Here is a 16,199-nt window from a genome sequence, read left to right as displayed (position 1 = left end):
CCGTGTGTTGTTGTTGTTGTTTATTTATTTTTTGGCTTTGTTTTTCTGGGGTGGAGCGGGGAGAGGTTGTCCTTGTCAGGGTGGATGGTGGATGCTGATGTCGGTCCTGTGATCCAGTCAGGACGAGATGGACTCAGCCTGCTGCCCGCCGCCTGCGCGTCGACGCCAGCGGAAACAAACTCCGCCTCTACACGCCCACCCAGCATCAGCGATTCATAGAAACCCGAGGAATGCACCATCTGCTGGTGAAAGCACACACACACACACACACACACACACACACAAACACACACACACTGTCAGATACACCGTTAATTACAAGCTGCTCTGACAGGAAAAAAAACCTAGAGAAAGAGGAGCGGCTGGTCGAGCTGACAGATCGTATTTATCTCCTGAATTATTATTACTTGGAGCCCTGCGCTGTTTTCTGTGTTGGTTTAATTATCCAACTGTTTTCCCAGATGAACTCTGCAGTGAGTTCGTGTGTCCTCATCTTTGATTGTAACCTAACCTATAGGATATTTTGGCACAATATCCCACCACTGTGCCTATGAAGACGTTATATTTACTTAGAATATATTTTTCAGTATCACTGGTTTATTCCTATAATTATTGCTCCTAAAGGGACATGCAGCATAATTATCAGATTCGTTTCCCAGAAGTTTGATTGTTGTGTCTGTTCCTGTCATTTTTCTATAATGTTACCATAATGATAAAATATGACTAAAGGCTGTTAACAAAAATGTGAACACACCAGATGCAGTTCTAACATACTATAAGGTATGGTAAGGTCTGGGCTTGGTGTTTATTGATGTATTTGTAGGTAATCATAAAGTATCTCAAACTGGTGTATAAGCAAAAACAAAATGGTATACATATACATATTTATATATTAGTTTTCAAAAACATAATTATTACGTTCTCTATGTAAATGTGAGCAAGCAGCACTGCTGGTTTAACAACTCAGACATCCAAGCAAAAAGTCACCATAAAGTCATTTTATATGACAGAGTGACACAACTTTAATGGAGCCCTATCAGCATCTTTGCACCTCCCATTCACACACACACATACACACACACTTAGCTTTGGGTGGCCCCCAAAGCTAAGGCCCATACGACACTTCTGAGGAGCCGGGGCAGAGCTGATTACATAATGCTCCTCAACATCTGACCAAAAACTGTTGACACCCTCTGACCTTCTGTCTATTTGCTGTTTTGAAGTTCGTCCTCAGTGCAGGTCAACAGGTGAGCTTCATCTCATCCGTTTCATTATTATTGTTATTGTTATTGCTGTTAGTACTATTATTATTATTATTATAAGTAGTGGTAGTAGTAATATTGTAGTTTTGTTGTCGTTACTATTATTATTTTGATTTTTTTTGTAGTTGTTTGTAATGTTAGTAGCAGTTCCACTGTTTTACAACGTACAGTGCTATATAACCATATTCATAGTTCTACACTAGACATTTCTTTATGCTTTATCCGTTCATTTATGTAGTGAAGGAGGCACAAAATGAATGGATATTCAGTAAACATGAAATATGAGATGTGGATACTAGAGCCTGTAGCCAACTAAAGGATGTGTCGTTTTTGTATGTAATCAATAGTTAAATGTCTTCAGCAATAATACTAGCATGACTAAGATAAAACACAATTTTGACCTACTTTTGATGTTTAAAAGGCACTTGTATTTGACACGCCAAAGATAAGATCTAACCACAGGAGAAAGCCACAAATCCCAAGAACTGTCTTATCTGCTGACCACAGGAGATTGTGAGAGAAACGATACAGCTGGCCTCTGTTTGTAAACTTAACTGCACATAGATCCTCATGAGCGAATTAAAATGTGGATCAATTTTTTGTTTTGTCATTATTTAGTGCATTTTTTATTGGCATACTGCATCCAACATTCTTTTTTTGCGAGTCTGAGAAACTTCGAACAACAGAATTAGATGCATCCCTGCTGTGTTTCACAGAGGATTATTTGATAGGTAGAGCAGTAATCAGCCTCAGCTGATGACGTCTGTCAGGGCAGTACTTCTGCGCCTGCAGAGAGAAGATAAGCAGCTGCCTGCCGCACCCTGAAGGAGGCACCGACCGCTCTTTGTAGCTAAACTCAACCACTACACAGTTTTGTAGCCCCTCTGAACATGTTTAACTTTGTAAACTGTGATGGGATGTTAGTTTCATTAACTCAGAGGCACATGCAGTCATTCCCAGCCTTCCTCATGTTATAGTTTGGTCACTTAACCATACAAATAATAATAATATAAATGATATAAGACTTAAAGACTTAAAATTTTCTTTTACACATCTGCAATGAATTGTATGCTCTCTACAGATATATTACATATGATTCCCTGTCTTCTATCTTAACTCAGACTAAGAACAGCTGCAGTACAATGGCTGCCTTCCTTCATCACTGCCCTTTCCTCAAGTCTGCCCCCAAGCCGGCTTTGAGGAGGACGGGGACCGCCTTGCTCTCTCTGGCTGATCAATGCCCCATCATCGCTCGCCAGATCAGTGTGAGCGGCCCGGCTTCTCTGGAGACCAAACTGAGAGCGTCACCCTCCAAAGTGAGCAGTCACCGACTTCCCACAGTGGACCAAAGGAGGCTGTTTGCTCAAACGGCTACTCAGGTGGCTGTGTCTGTATCGGAGAGCTGCCCTTTTGTCACCTCTCAGATTGGGATGGTCCGAGCCAGCCCTGAAGTACAGGAGGACGTCAAAGAAGGTTAGGAAGAGTTAACCAGCTGTATTGATGCTGAATTGCAGCTGAATTTGAACATTAAAAGATGCAAAGTAGGAACATCTCACACTGACAGACCTGCACTCCTCTTCCACAGGTTTGATGACTTCTCGGTTGAAGGGTTTAAAGGATTCAATCTTCCCAAGTTCAGCTCAAATCAACACTGTCACCCACCTCTTCAAAGACAACATGAGTATGTTTTATAGTCAATGACCTGAAAGCCACTAATCACCTATTTAATATGAGGCAGTCTAACATGTTCCTTTATTAGCCAAATTAGAAAGCTGTTCCTTGAGTGCTGGAACTGATTTAAAAGCAAAATTATCACTCCTCCAGTTGGCCCCAGCTACGACTATGACCGCTTCTTCGTGGAGAAGATTGCTGAGAAAAAGAAGGACCACACATACAGAGTCTTCAAGACTGTAAACAGGAGCGCTAAGATCTTCCCTTTTGCTGAGGATTACTCCCTGTCTGAGAGGGACGGCTCCCAGGTGTCCGTCTGGTGCAGCAACGACTATCTGGGAATGAGTCAGCACCCACGGGTCCTCAATGCGATCAGGTGTGTCCACGTATGTGTACACAATGCCAGGAATTTGATAAAAAGAAGGAGTTTGTTGCTCTCAGTGCACTTATAATAATAGAAATAGATCAGACATAAAAAAAAGCATCTGTATGTTAGTCTTCTCAGGTCTACATTAAGTCTGAGGTCAGAGTTCAAGTGAAATCTCTGCTCTGTCAAAGCAAGCAAGTCAAGAGTCCAGCAGGCAAATTTCTTGGGAAAACTGGAAGTTATTTGAACGTCTTTCAAAACCGAGTTAATGGTGTATTTTTTTACATGGTAGAGATGAAGTCTTTTTTATGTGTAGGCCCTAAAAATGACCTTTTCAAATGCCATTTTAGTTAAGTCTCACGGCAGTCAGGTCCAAGTTCAGTCTGAAGTCCTGATTTTTGTAACTTACTATTAGTCTGACATGACCATGATGCCATTTGATGGTAGATGTACATCTGGAGGTCACAATATCTATTTGCTAAGGAGAGGATTTTGTAGCAACAGGAATCATAATTTTTTTATGTTTTAGACTGAATTTAAATTTGAAAAAAAATAGATGGGACACCTTTCATGGCACTGGTGTACGTGAGCTGAATGCTTTATCACTTCACTGTTCTGGATGGTCTTAGGGATAGCCTGGACAAGCACGGCGCAGGAGCAGGTGGGACCAGGAACATCTCAGGCACCAGTAACTTCCACGTGTCTCTGGAGAAGGAGATGGCTCAGCTACACCAGAAAGACGCAGCTCTGGTCTTCTCCTCCTGCTTTGTGGCAAATGACTCCACACTCTTCACTTTGGCTAAGATGCTTCCAGGTAGATACTGAAATTTGATTTGATTTCTAGATGGTCCGTTATTATATTCTTGGGCTCATATTTCAGACAAAGATATATGTTTCCTTGCATTGTATAAAAGGTGATTGGTATCTCAGGGTTGATGATGTTTAGAGGGAAGTCATCTCCACTGGTTTTATGCTGTGCTCACTGTGGTGTGCAGGGTGCGAGATCTACTCTGATGCAGGGAACCACGCATCAATGATTCAGGGCATCAGGAACAGCGGAGCCAAGCGCTTCATCTTCCGCCACAATGACAGCCGACACCTGGAGGAGCTGCTGCAACGCTCAGACCCCAAGACACCCAAAATAGTGGCATTTGAGACTGTGCACTCAATGGACGGTGAGTACTATGAAAGAGGAGATTATTTAGATTTAATTTAGTAATTCAATTAATCAGATATATGGTGGATGGTTAACCTGCAAAAACATACTGTTTGTATGCAAAAAGAGTTTAGACATAAATATGTGAAGCAACGTAAATCTTTATTTACTCAGACTGATCTGAGAAATATGATGTGTACAGTAGTTTTAAAAAGAAAAAAATATTCAAGTGTATGTCTTTTTAAGATTGGACGCCTTAGTTTACTGCACATTGTTGGCTGTGTGGTTCTGAAAATCTCCAGCTCATAATTGAGCCATGATATATTCATAGTTTTGATAATAAAGTGCTCAGAAAAAGACAAATAAAATCAGCACAAGACAAACAAATCTAAAGGATTTCACCTTAAAACGCCACATTTTTTCTCATCAAGTGCCATTAATGAGAAGAAATGCCACTTTTAATTTGTTAATTCTACATGTCTGTTATAATCTAAATCATTTGCAAAGTTCATAATTAATAGCTAATAAAGGGAGAGTCAGATTTGGTGCATTTATATTCCTATAATCTACAATTATTCAGTCTGCAGTATGTGTCATCCATCACTGTCTCCCGTGGGAGGAAATAGTTTTCCTCCCTCAGCTCTATTTCTCTGTGTGATATTACACCGCTGACAGCTTCATAAAGCACACACTGAGGAGACTGAATGGATGACTGTGACCAATACCTAGGAGAATTTTAACAATAACACTAAAAGATTATGAAATAAATGTCCTATGATTTGTAGATGTTAGAGATTTTAACATTGGCAAACTGTGCATATCTAGAGCTTACACAGTGATGACATTTGCAGCATGGATTTCTTGCTGTTCACCTATATTGCACAGGTCTAATTATAACACCTTATTCTCTGGGGCTTTCAGGCGCCATATGTCCTCTGGAAGAGCTGTGCGATGTGGCTCACCGTTATGGAGCTCTGACGTTTGTTGATGAAGTTCACGCTGTGGGTCTGTATGGAGCCCATGGAGCTGGAGTGGGAGAGAGGGACAATGTTATGCACAAGATTGACATTGTTTCTGGGACCTTAGGTGAGTATTTGTGGAATGAATCCACTTCTAGTCTTATTTCAATTTCTACACAAGTAACCGTTTTTTAAAATTTTTATTTCTACTGTTATGAAAGTTACGATGAAATGAAATATCCTATTTATCATCTAATATCAGTCATCCATCAACGTGAGCTTTCACTGTGACGCTAAATGGGCAGGGCAAACAGCTTCAAACTGTCATAGATTAATTGCCTCTCTTCTTGGCCAAACTCCCATTCCAGGCCACTTGCACTAACTGACACTGTCATGTTGCCAATGAGGCAGCAATAAGTCTCAACATGTGTGATACTGCTCCGACATTGGTTAAATTAGGGCAGGAGAGGAGTGAGCTCTCATCGAAGGAGGAAGAGGTTTTATCAGCAGGGTGCCGGCACTGCTCCCTCTCTGGTCGTACTGATAAAACCTTCCTCAAGGAGCCTGTGTATAGCTCTGTGACAACTGCAGGGTTTTTGGTATAAAATCCCTGTCAAGCACACATCGAGAGTAAACTAATCCTGGATTACAACACTTGACTTTACGGTGCATGGGTGCAATAAATAAAGAAACTTAAACTGGAATAACAAATTAATAGTAATGTATCAGTACATAAAATAGCAGCACCTCCCTGCATACACACTACAAACAGAACATTTATTGACTCAGAGCCTTGTACTTGGCAATCAAACATGTAATTACATCCCTACCACCTAGGAAACATCCTAATTTTACCTATTTTTTTCATGTCATGCATTGTTAATAGGGTGGAGAAAGTATCCATCAGATCCCTTATTTTAGTAAAAGCTGTAACACCATAATGTAAACGCACATAATCACAATCAATTTGCATTCAAAATTACATAAATATCATTAATAAATCAACTTATCTATTAAAAATCATTCATTATGCAGAATAGACATTTTTCAACTGATGTGTTACTGCATCATTATTGTTATAACTGGTACAAACTGTCTATTTTATATGCTCATCATGCAATATGATTTGTGTGTAAAATATTAATCTACAAGGTAACTTTAAACTGTGTCCTCTCTAAAATGTGATCGTATATAAAAGGTTTAGTAATATGAAGTGGTAATACTCCAGTTAAGCATGTTGCATTTTTACCTCTGATTATCTCCTGACCTCACATGCCCTCTGACATCTGTTGATGTTCCAGGCAAAGCCTTTGGCTGCGTTGGAGGCTACATAGCCAGCAGCGCCGCCCTGGTGGACACGGTGCGCTCCTTCGCAGCCGGCTTCATCTTCACCACTGCCCTGCCCCCAATGGTTCTGGCTGGGGCCCTGGAGTCTGTCCGGGTTCTGAAGAGCCCCGAGGGGCAGCAGCTCCGCAGAGCCCACCAGAGGAACGTCAAACACATGAGGCAGCTGCTAATGGATAAGGGCCTGCCCGTGGTCAACTGTCCCAGCCACATCATCCCCATACAGGTATGAAGGTTTAGCAGTGCTGCTGCTGCTTCCACTGCCACAGCTCGCACCATTCCATTTTAAAATGCAATGATGAATAAGTTACATTTTTTTATGTATCAATTTGTATATACTTTTTCGACACACAGAAGAAATCTGTAATAATTTCAGTGGCACGTTCTTGACAAATTCAACCACCATAATGGCTTTAATTTCTACACGTATGACCTGCTATAATAAAAGCATCCACTAAATGCTTCATATTACCTTTCATGATCCATTGTGTAGGTGGGAAACGCTGAGCTGAACACCAAAGTGTGTGACACCCTGCTGGAGAGGCACAACATCTACGTCCAGGCCATCAACTACCCCACAGTGCCTCGTGGTGAGGAGCTGCTGCGCCTGGCTCCGTCTCCTCATCACCACCCCGCGATGATGGAGTACTTCGTGGGTGAGTGTAGGGGTCCTTTCTGAAATCAGGTCACCGCTGTGCAAGTAACCGTCCAATCAAATGAAGTGGGGACATTGGCTGCTACGAGTGATTTATGTTTGTCCGCAGTGAATCTCTTGGCATCCATCTGTCACCTCATAATGCAATGCAGTAAAAAAGACAACACTGTAGAGATCTTAACATTAGTGTGAAACTAACAGCATAGCTTTAGTGTGTGCTTAGCGAAATGACCAGAGAAGTAAAAGAGAAATAAATATTGGCATTTGATTAAAATATCTGTGTTTCGTTCACAGAGAAACTGGTGGAGGTGTGGAAGGAAGCAGGACTACTGCTCAACAGCCCGGCCACGGCTTCCTGCAACTTCTGTGAGCGCCCGCTGCACTTTGACCTCATGAGTGAGTGGGAGAAATCCTACTTCGGCAACATGGAACCGCAATACATTACTGTGTCTGCATAAAAACTACACGTATCGTCCCAACACTAGCTAAGCATTCAGCATATGTATACATTTAATGCTATTCAACATCCTTTCAAATTATAATGTCCTACTTCAGGTGCACTGAGGAGGATACTGAAGTACTGATCTACTGATAGTTGTGTTTGAATAATCTTTGATGTGAGTGGTTTGGACTAAATTCAAGTAATTATTTCTGTTTTCCTGTATTTATACAGCTTGTTGTCATGGATATGATTAAAGAAAATTGTGCCTTCTTCATTTCAAAAGCATAAAACCTGCACATTGGGCACTTTCTGAAATCACTTATCTAGGTGTGATGGTTTGAATTAAATTGTGCTATTCAATTTCATGTTGGGTAATTTCCTTCATGTCATATAATCATTGTGTTTTGCTTCAGTTTCCACAATTATTAAATTACTGATGTTTCAGTCTTAAAATGTATGAAATATGGAAATTAATTGCTTAATAAAATAAGAGATGATAAAACATTTCTTTGCCATTCGCTTTGCTGTAATTATAAAGATATAACAAACACTGTTGTTAATCCCACAAACCTGAATTGAAACTGGAAGACATTATAACAACAAGTACCGCAGCCTCAAAGAAACATCAGACATCCTCATCAGGTAGACTGTTCCTCAACAATGCCACATCTTAAGGTGCAGGCACTGACATAGTGCATTATGTGAGCTCAGCTGCAGCTCCTGTGTGATTCTGACCATCAGCACTAGTTGACATTAGTTGACATTACAGGGGCTTGCCACTTCTCGTTTGACCCTTGCCCTCAGTCTGCGGAGCTCTGGGTTCTCACTGTCGACAACAAGGCCACATTCAATCAACGTCCAGGCTTTACTGAGCTGCTGCTCCCCATAGTGCTGCAGCGCCCCCCGCAGGAAGCACTCAGCCAGACGCAGCCTCCCCAGACCAGCCTCCACACACTGGATGGCCTGGTTCCTGTGGAGCTCCAACGCCCTGATGAAGTCCTCCATGGCTGCTCCTTCTCTGGAACAGAGCACCAGGCTGCGGCCTCGCCGACACAGGTCCTCCACCCACACTTTGGTTTCATCTGAGCAGCTGGAGTCGGACCCCCCGTGTTTCTGGATAACTCTGTCCAGGTCAGCTATGGCCCGCTCGTGTAAGCCCAGCTGAGCGAGGCAGGCAGCCCGCTGGCGGAGGTACTGGAGTTTGTGTTTGCCCACTGCTTGTACTGCCACAGTCAACAATGTGAGGGCCTGATCCCATTGGCCACCTGATGACACACTGCTGGCCTCCTGTGCTGCTGCCTGTTAGAATATAGATGCAGAGCAATTAATATGCAATTCATTAATGTATACATACTCTTTATTTACACTACTTTAGAAAGATTAAGGAAAGATGTTGTTGTCCGTCTTGTAAGCAATGTAAAATTGTATACTGATATTCTCCTTTATTATACATTATGCCTAATTTTTTATATTTTCTGACCTCACTGTCCATGTCAAGAAATAACAAATTGTCTTGAGAGAAGAAACACAGAGCAACAGCACCATAAATAAATAGCAAGTGATTCTATTTCATAACCTCTTCAGTGAGTTTACTCTACACTACAATAAATAAAACATATAAAACTGTCTTGAGCACAGAATGATGATGGTCTAAAGAAATGCATCACCAGAACAAAAAACTATAAAACTAAAAAAACTATAAACTATAGAAAACTCATACTCACACTGACTTGAGGAATCCTTCAGATATGCTTACCTGTGCTAGGCGTTTTCGCTGATTGAATGGGATCAGGGACAACAAGAAATCAAGATTGGATGATTGTCTCTCAGTCAGTTTGCTGAGTCTGTGAGCTGCGCTGTGGTAGTTCTGCTGCCAGGCCTCCACCACACCCACCCTGGCCTGGGCGACTGCATCTCTTGGCTCCTGGCCAAACACCTGGCAAAGATGAGTGCCTGCTGCTTTAACTTCACCTGGAGCAGATGGACCGTAACAGCAGGTGTAAGGATTACTGTAAATAGGCCACATCAGATCCAGCATTTCTTTTATCAAAGTAAAAACACCACAATATAACCTCCTAAGCAGACCATCTCCGCCGACATCAAGTGTCCCACTGAGAATCTCAGCAGAAAAGTTTGACAAACTTCCCATCTCACCTTTGGCTAAGAGTATGTCCACATAGAGAAGATGCCATCTGGGGTCTCTGCAGTCAGTCCTCATTAGAGCTCCACCAATTATAAAAGCCTCTCTGAGCTGCTCTTCATGGCAGGGGATGGTGTTAGCAGCCACGATGTCTGACAGATTGGTGCGACAGAAGTGATGCAGCCAATCACAGACCAGCTTCCGTGCCTTGTCCTTGAGCGACTGGATGTCTTTGGTGACTATATCAGAGTTTATCTGAAGTGCTGCCAGGATATCATTACTGCATTCCTAAAGGGAAAAGGCAGTTTGAAATTGTACATTTAAACTGAACGTCTATCTTAACAGCATCCCATCCGCTGAAATCATCTACATGCTGTTTGCCCAAATTATTCCCACTATTAGTTGTCGACTTCTTTGCCAACATGAAATGATACTTCTTTTCCTGCCCATGTTGGTAAACATGAGCATAATACTAGCAGTGTACAGGTGTTACTATATGTTGTGCCTTCTGAAATTAAAGTTTTTAAAAACCGTAATCTTTCACTGCCAGCTGCAGCCACTAATGCGTAAAGCTGACTGGTGCAGTTTGAAGTTTGAGGGTTGCAGACAAGGAATAAGCTGTTTTAAGTACTGTTCAGGCTCTGAGCTGCGAAATCTGGTCAAAGTGTTTCACCTTCAGAATACCTTTTGTTGGTTCAGCATGAGATAGGTGAAGCCTCTTCCACAGAGGGCCTGAACATGTTTTGGGTGCTCCTTCAGAATGGCACTGAAATCAAAGATGGCTGTCTTTCGTTGGCCCAGCAGGGCGTAACACCTCGCTCTCTCCAGCAAAGAGTCTGCTGCCTCGCCACCTTGAAAGATACAGTAATTTGATTGATTTGAAAATACTTAAAACATAACCATTTTCCATTTTATTGGATATATTTCCATATATTTACCCAATGTCCCGCCGCGACCCTTAAGGCTAAGCAGTATTGACAATGGATTAGATGTACTTCCATATTCATACGTAAAAACCAGCACTGATCCAAACTCAGTTTAGCAGCATGTATGATATGTGTTGAAATGGTTTCTGCTCCGGTTGGCCTTCTAGTGCCTTCTAGTTAAATAATACACAGCCAATCTGCCTGCTTTGTGTTCGGTGGTTTGAAAGATATGTATCTCTACTGAACTGAGGCCAAACACAGAAACAAAGAAATCTGTTTTGTGCCAACCCTTCTCTTTATCCCTCTAATCAGTCGTCCTATTGAGATTAAAGTTTTACCCACTATTGATGAAGACAACAGTCAGAACCAGACCAGCAACAAACTCATCAATCAGATTCTAATCACCAGAGGCCATGATAGCGATGGACAGATAGACCACAGCTTCCCTGACAGCGCTCTCCTCTCGCGTCCCCTCCAGGATGCGTTTGGCAACAGAGTGGCAGTGCGCCTGCAGCAGCGCCCGATCCTTCTGTTGTGCCACAGCCAACAGGGGACGCAAGCAGCTTGTATCTCCGCACTGAATGAGCTTTTTCAGCAGCTGCAGGGAAAATGAACACATATGAAATCTTTATCTCTTTCACTGTAAAATCTGTGAAGTAAAGGAATGACTGCATTAAGCTACTTAATCTGACACACCACCAAGTTGTACATGATATTCGGTGTATAAAAAAGATTACCGTATGGTTTATCGTTTATGGTTAAATGGTAAAAGAAGGCGGACTGAGCCCATCTAGCTCACCTTACACCCCCAGATCTGAATCTGTTTGATATGATTGATTAAATTAAAGGAATTTCACAATCACAGCTCTGTAAGCTATCTGTGACTAACATAAACACAGACCACTGAGTAGAGTGAAGTCAGTGCTGAGTCATTTTTGCTCTATTTCCAAAAAATAGGGAAGAATTCAAATTCATTAAATCATTGATGAGTAAGTGGTCATCTGAATCAGTTTATGTGTAGTCCTAATGCTGAACATGCTGGTGATTTTATCAGTTTTTAGGCACTGGTACTGTAGTATACTTACCACAGACATTTTTAAATTGATACCTGTGTTAGGATTGTGAAATCACTCATTGGCATGAACCATGATTTTTTCCTAATTAAAGTGGGAAGATACCGTGGATCCCTTTGGGTGCCTCTGGACCTTACTTTGGGCCCCACTGCCCGAAACCTACATACCTGATTGGTGTCATAAAGAAAGCCTCTGTGCAGCTGCAGGAGGGCGAGGCGAGCCAGAATGGGTGCCCGAGGACTGGTGGACCCGATGGACAGCAGTAGCCGATAGGCCTCCTCCACCCGGCCAAGCCGGTACAAGGCATCTGCTGCCAGGATCTGAGACCCATCAGCACTGGGCTGGAGCTCCATCAGCAGCACAGCCAGGGACTGGACACCAGCAGGAGTCCTAGGGCACAGAGCAGGAAAAAGTGCAACAAGAAAATGACAAGAAGAAAGACAATTTATGTTAAAATGTCCTCCAAAAAAGATCTATCACGCAAACTGTATGTGAAACAAAGATCATACCCCGATCTGTGGTTGTCTCTCTTTGATGGAGGCTGCAGCTGATCCCCTTGCTGGAGGGAGTCCTCACTGGAACTGGACTTGGATCCGTGCTCTCCAGTCCCCTCCAGCATGACTCGTCCCTGCTCCAGTAAAACAGTAAACAGCAGCCCCCGGTAGTTCCATGGCACCAAGCAGCGAACAGTTAGTGCTGTTTCCTGCGGCTGCAGCGTGCTGGCTGTCACATAGTCTAGAGCTGTGAGGTAGTTTAAGCCACCCATCATGCGCAGGAGCCCCCTGCCACAGAGTGCCCTTACACAGCTGGATGGGTGGGGGGAAATGTGTTCAATCACAGCCTGGAAGTCTTCTAGCGCCCCCTTATGGTCATCAGAGAGAAGTCGCGCATATCCACGAAGAACCTGTACAGTGTTTTGATAGCTCTGCTGACCTTGGGCAGCAGCTAGCTGGCTACAGATAGAGAGGGCCTCTTTGTGTTCCCCTCTGAGGAGCAGACAGTCAGCCAGTCGTACCCGCAGCTCTCTGCCACCCCCACCAGGCTCTAAATGGCACAGAGTCCGTAACTGAGTGATCACAGGGTCCAGGAGTTCAACCCCCTCAGTGGACCGCAGGTCTGGACGGGTGAGGACCCTTTCTCTGTAGCCAGACAGACCCCTCTCTGCCTGCTGACGCAGATGGTTGCGAGCAGACACTCCTGTGCCATGATCTGTGAATAGCTTTTGGAAATACATTCTGGCAGTGGCCGGGTGGATCTCAAATGCCTCCCCCAGAGCCATGCATGCCTCCGCAGTCCGTCCACCTGCTAACAAGCAGGCAGCTGCTCGACTGGTTAGGAGTCTTGCCGTCGTCTCAGGAGTGTCTTGGAAAGACTTGTCTGTACTACTGTCTGATCTTTTCTGACAATGACCATGACGCAACAAAGCAGAGTACACCTCTGAACTCTCCCCAAACCTGCCTGCCAAAAACAAATATGCTGCTTGAAGTTCCTGCACTTCTCTGTCATTGGGAGAGATAGCAAACAGAAACTCGATAACTGCAGAAGAAGCATTAACATCTAGCTTATCGTTCTCCTTTGCTGTCACTGCACAGTCACTGTCAAACATCAGAGAGGGATGTATTTGCAGGAGCTGGTCTGTAAAGGCCCTCACTATTTTAGGTAGGTGCTGAGCTTGTCTGCTTTTAACCAGAGTCACGGTTTCAGATTTGTTACTGTTGTAAGCTTTGAGGTAAAACTTCAGCCCCTTGACACCGTGAGGCTCTGAGAACAAGCAGGCCAAGGCACGAGTTATCTCCAACACCATGCACGTGGTATCTTCTGGATGAGGACTTCGCTTCCCCTCAAGCAGAGCAGTGCAGCGGGCAAAAATCTCTTCGCAGCCATGCCCGCCACTCTGAAGGAGCGACTCCATTTTGAAAATGGTAGCTGACAGATTGTTGGGGCAGAGTGTGGACAGAAACACAGCTACAAGACCTTTATTTAGACCCTCAGCAGGCTGGTTCTCCCCATGACTGTCAAGCCAGCCTTCTAGCGTAGAGATCACCCCACCCAGGCTGGACTTCAGAGTCCGCATGTGGGACACGGTGGAGGCAGCGTGAGTCCTGAAGGCAGACATGTAGAGAGAGGTGGCCCTGTTGAGCTCTCCAGCCTCAAGGAGCTTGTCTCCTTCCTCACAGAGGTCTGAAACTTTGACACCAGGTGGAACCAGAGCGGTCATGATCAGACAGACGTTTTTCTCTCTTCACCTCTTCACAGTGATGACAGCACAGATGTCACCTGGTGGTTAAAAAAAACACCAGGATAGAAATATGTTTTAACTTTGAAATTGTTAGTTAAACAAGCAGAATTATCAACACACAGCATATTGTATCAATACATCTCACAGCTGGCTTTTCTCATGACAGACATTTTGACTCAGAGCAGGTTTTTACTGACAACATAAAAGACGGACTGGTCGTGTTAAAGTGTCCCAGTAAGCCATGACAGTGAGCCAGCATGTACAATACCAGGATCCCAAAACCGTAGCAGCTGAATGGAATTCAGCCATCATTGATTGTATTTGGTTTGATGTTATTTTTACTGCTGATATTTGGGCACTGATGCAACTCTTTATTTGGCAGCAGTATTATTATCTTTCATTTGTAAAGAAAAACTTAATAAGATCAGATCAGATAAGATAAGACAAACTTTATCAATCCTGTGTCTGGGAAATGTACCTGTAACAGCAGCTCAACAATAAAACAAATGTGAAAAGAGAGACAGAAAAATAGAAAAGACATAAATGACAAAATTACTTTCAGTCAAGGATGTTTGAAAGTTTTGACCTGTTTTGCACAAATTAACCTTTATAAACACTGAAGTTATGTGAAACTGATGTTCCCATATTTACACTAATAAGGGTCAATATTAAATATTGGCACATTTTTTAAGCAAAACTGGGAAGAGTGTCAAATTTAAGGACATTGTTCTATAGAAAATATTTAAAGTGGTACTGTGACAAATATGAAAACGCTCTGGTCCACTACTGCCAGACTTCTTTGAACAAATACCTGATTTTAAATGTTTTCTTTGCATATAGAAAACTTATTTTCGCCCCTGTGAGGAGGGGATCTCTGGCTCTCTCTAGCCCATGGCTCACCCACCTGCTCCCTCTTGGCTTTTGTTGCCATCAGCAGACCCACCAAAACCTGAAGAAAAAAAAAAAAAAAACACACACACGAACTAAATCCATGACTTTTAAAGGAAACAACTCACCGATACGGTCGGTGTCGGTTCATTTTCTGCATCTGGGAGAGGAGAGAAGAGAAAACCTGGGCCCCATATTTGTAATTCAATAGCTCTCGGCTCAGAGTTGCCCGGACAACAAGGCGCTCATACAACAAAAGCTGCGGCGAAGTTTCTGCAAAGTCTGAAACAGGTGAGAAGAGACCGAGAGACAGCAACAAAAATAGAAAATATGAGAAAAACAAAGAGAACTCCTTTGCTCTGTCCTCTCCGTCTGCTCTGGGGCTGTCCCGTTGCGCGAGCTCTTGTTCTCGTGCGCACGGGTCCGGTTGCCAATAGCAACCACCAACGCTCGCGCTCCTCTGAAGACCACAATAATGGCGCATAATAATACCGCATAATAATACCGCATAAAACAGGCGGTAAAATCAGATCCTCTCCGTTGGTTTACACAGAAAGAGACAGTTAGTGCTTCTAGGAATGAAAGGCGTGAAAAAAAATGTGAAAGTGAGAAAAGGTTATTTAAAGGCGTTCATTACTTCCTCCGCCCGCACACACACACACACACACACACACATTTTTATTTCATTTAATTGCACTTTTCCCATCTGCCTCCAATGAGCATGCGTGGTCATTTAATTACTGGTATACAGCTCAATAAAACATAAACAATGCTTGGAAAACATTTTGGAAACTCGACATTTTCTCGCGTTGTAATCTTGTCGTGCATGATATTGATAATTAAAAAAAATGCAGCCCACCAACAGACCGGACGCCTAAAATCTGATAATACAATGTGACTTTTGCATTCATGTTTTCTATCAAAGTTGTGATTTGAAAAGTCTCCAAAAATGCTGCATTCACGTACAGTTGTAAACAATAACTTCGCTCATGTCAACATGTGTTTATTTACACCTGCAGCCTGAATTTCAGACTCAAATATGATGCATGGTATGAGATCTATGTGTTTCCTATTCAG

At 42.9% G+C, this 16,199-nt stretch overlaps 2 protein-coding genes across 2 annotated transcripts; one reads left to right on the top strand and one right to left on the bottom strand.

Moving 5' to 3' along the window:
- Positions 1–1,120: 1,120 nt before the first annotated feature.
- On the top strand, positions 1,121–8,360 carry alas2 (aminolevulinate, delta-, synthase 2). The gene is made up of 10 exons (XM_070839617.1): positions 1,121–1,247; positions 2,384–2,735; positions 2,848–2,943; positions 3,087–3,309; positions 3,930–4,114; positions 4,296–4,475; positions 5,378–5,542; positions 6,717–6,985; positions 7,253–7,415; positions 7,709–8,360. The coding sequence occupies exons 2-10, from the start codon at positions 2,405–2,407 to the stop codon at positions 7,870–7,872; spliced, it is 1,776 nt and encodes a 591-aa protein (XP_070695718.1). The 5' UTR covers positions 1,121–1,247; positions 2,384–2,404; the 3' UTR covers positions 7,873–8,360.
- A 249-nt stretch (positions 8,361–8,609) lies between these two features.
- Positions 8,610–14,213, bottom strand: ttc34 (tetratricopeptide repeat domain 34). The gene is made up of 7 exons (XM_070838913.1): positions 12,505–14,213; positions 12,163–12,385; positions 11,328–11,520; positions 10,681–10,847; positions 10,011–10,284; positions 9,613–9,827; positions 8,610–9,155 (listed from the first exon to the last, which is right to left on the bottom strand). The coding sequence occupies exons 1-7, from the start codon at positions 14,211–14,213 to the stop codon at positions 8,610–8,612; spliced, it is 3,327 nt and encodes a 1,108-aa protein (XP_070695014.1).
- Between the last annotated feature and the right edge of the window lie 1,986 nt (positions 14,214–16,199).

Source organism: Pempheris klunzingeri, chromosome 11 (assembly GCF_042242105.1).
Source record: "Pempheris klunzingeri isolate RE-2024b chromosome 11, fPemKlu1.hap1, whole genome shotgun sequence".
Lineage (NCBI taxonomy): Eukaryota > Metazoa > Chordata > Actinopteri > Acropomatiformes > Pempheridae > Pempheris > Pempheris klunzingeri.
This window is presented reverse-complemented; position numbering and strand designations above follow the sequence as displayed.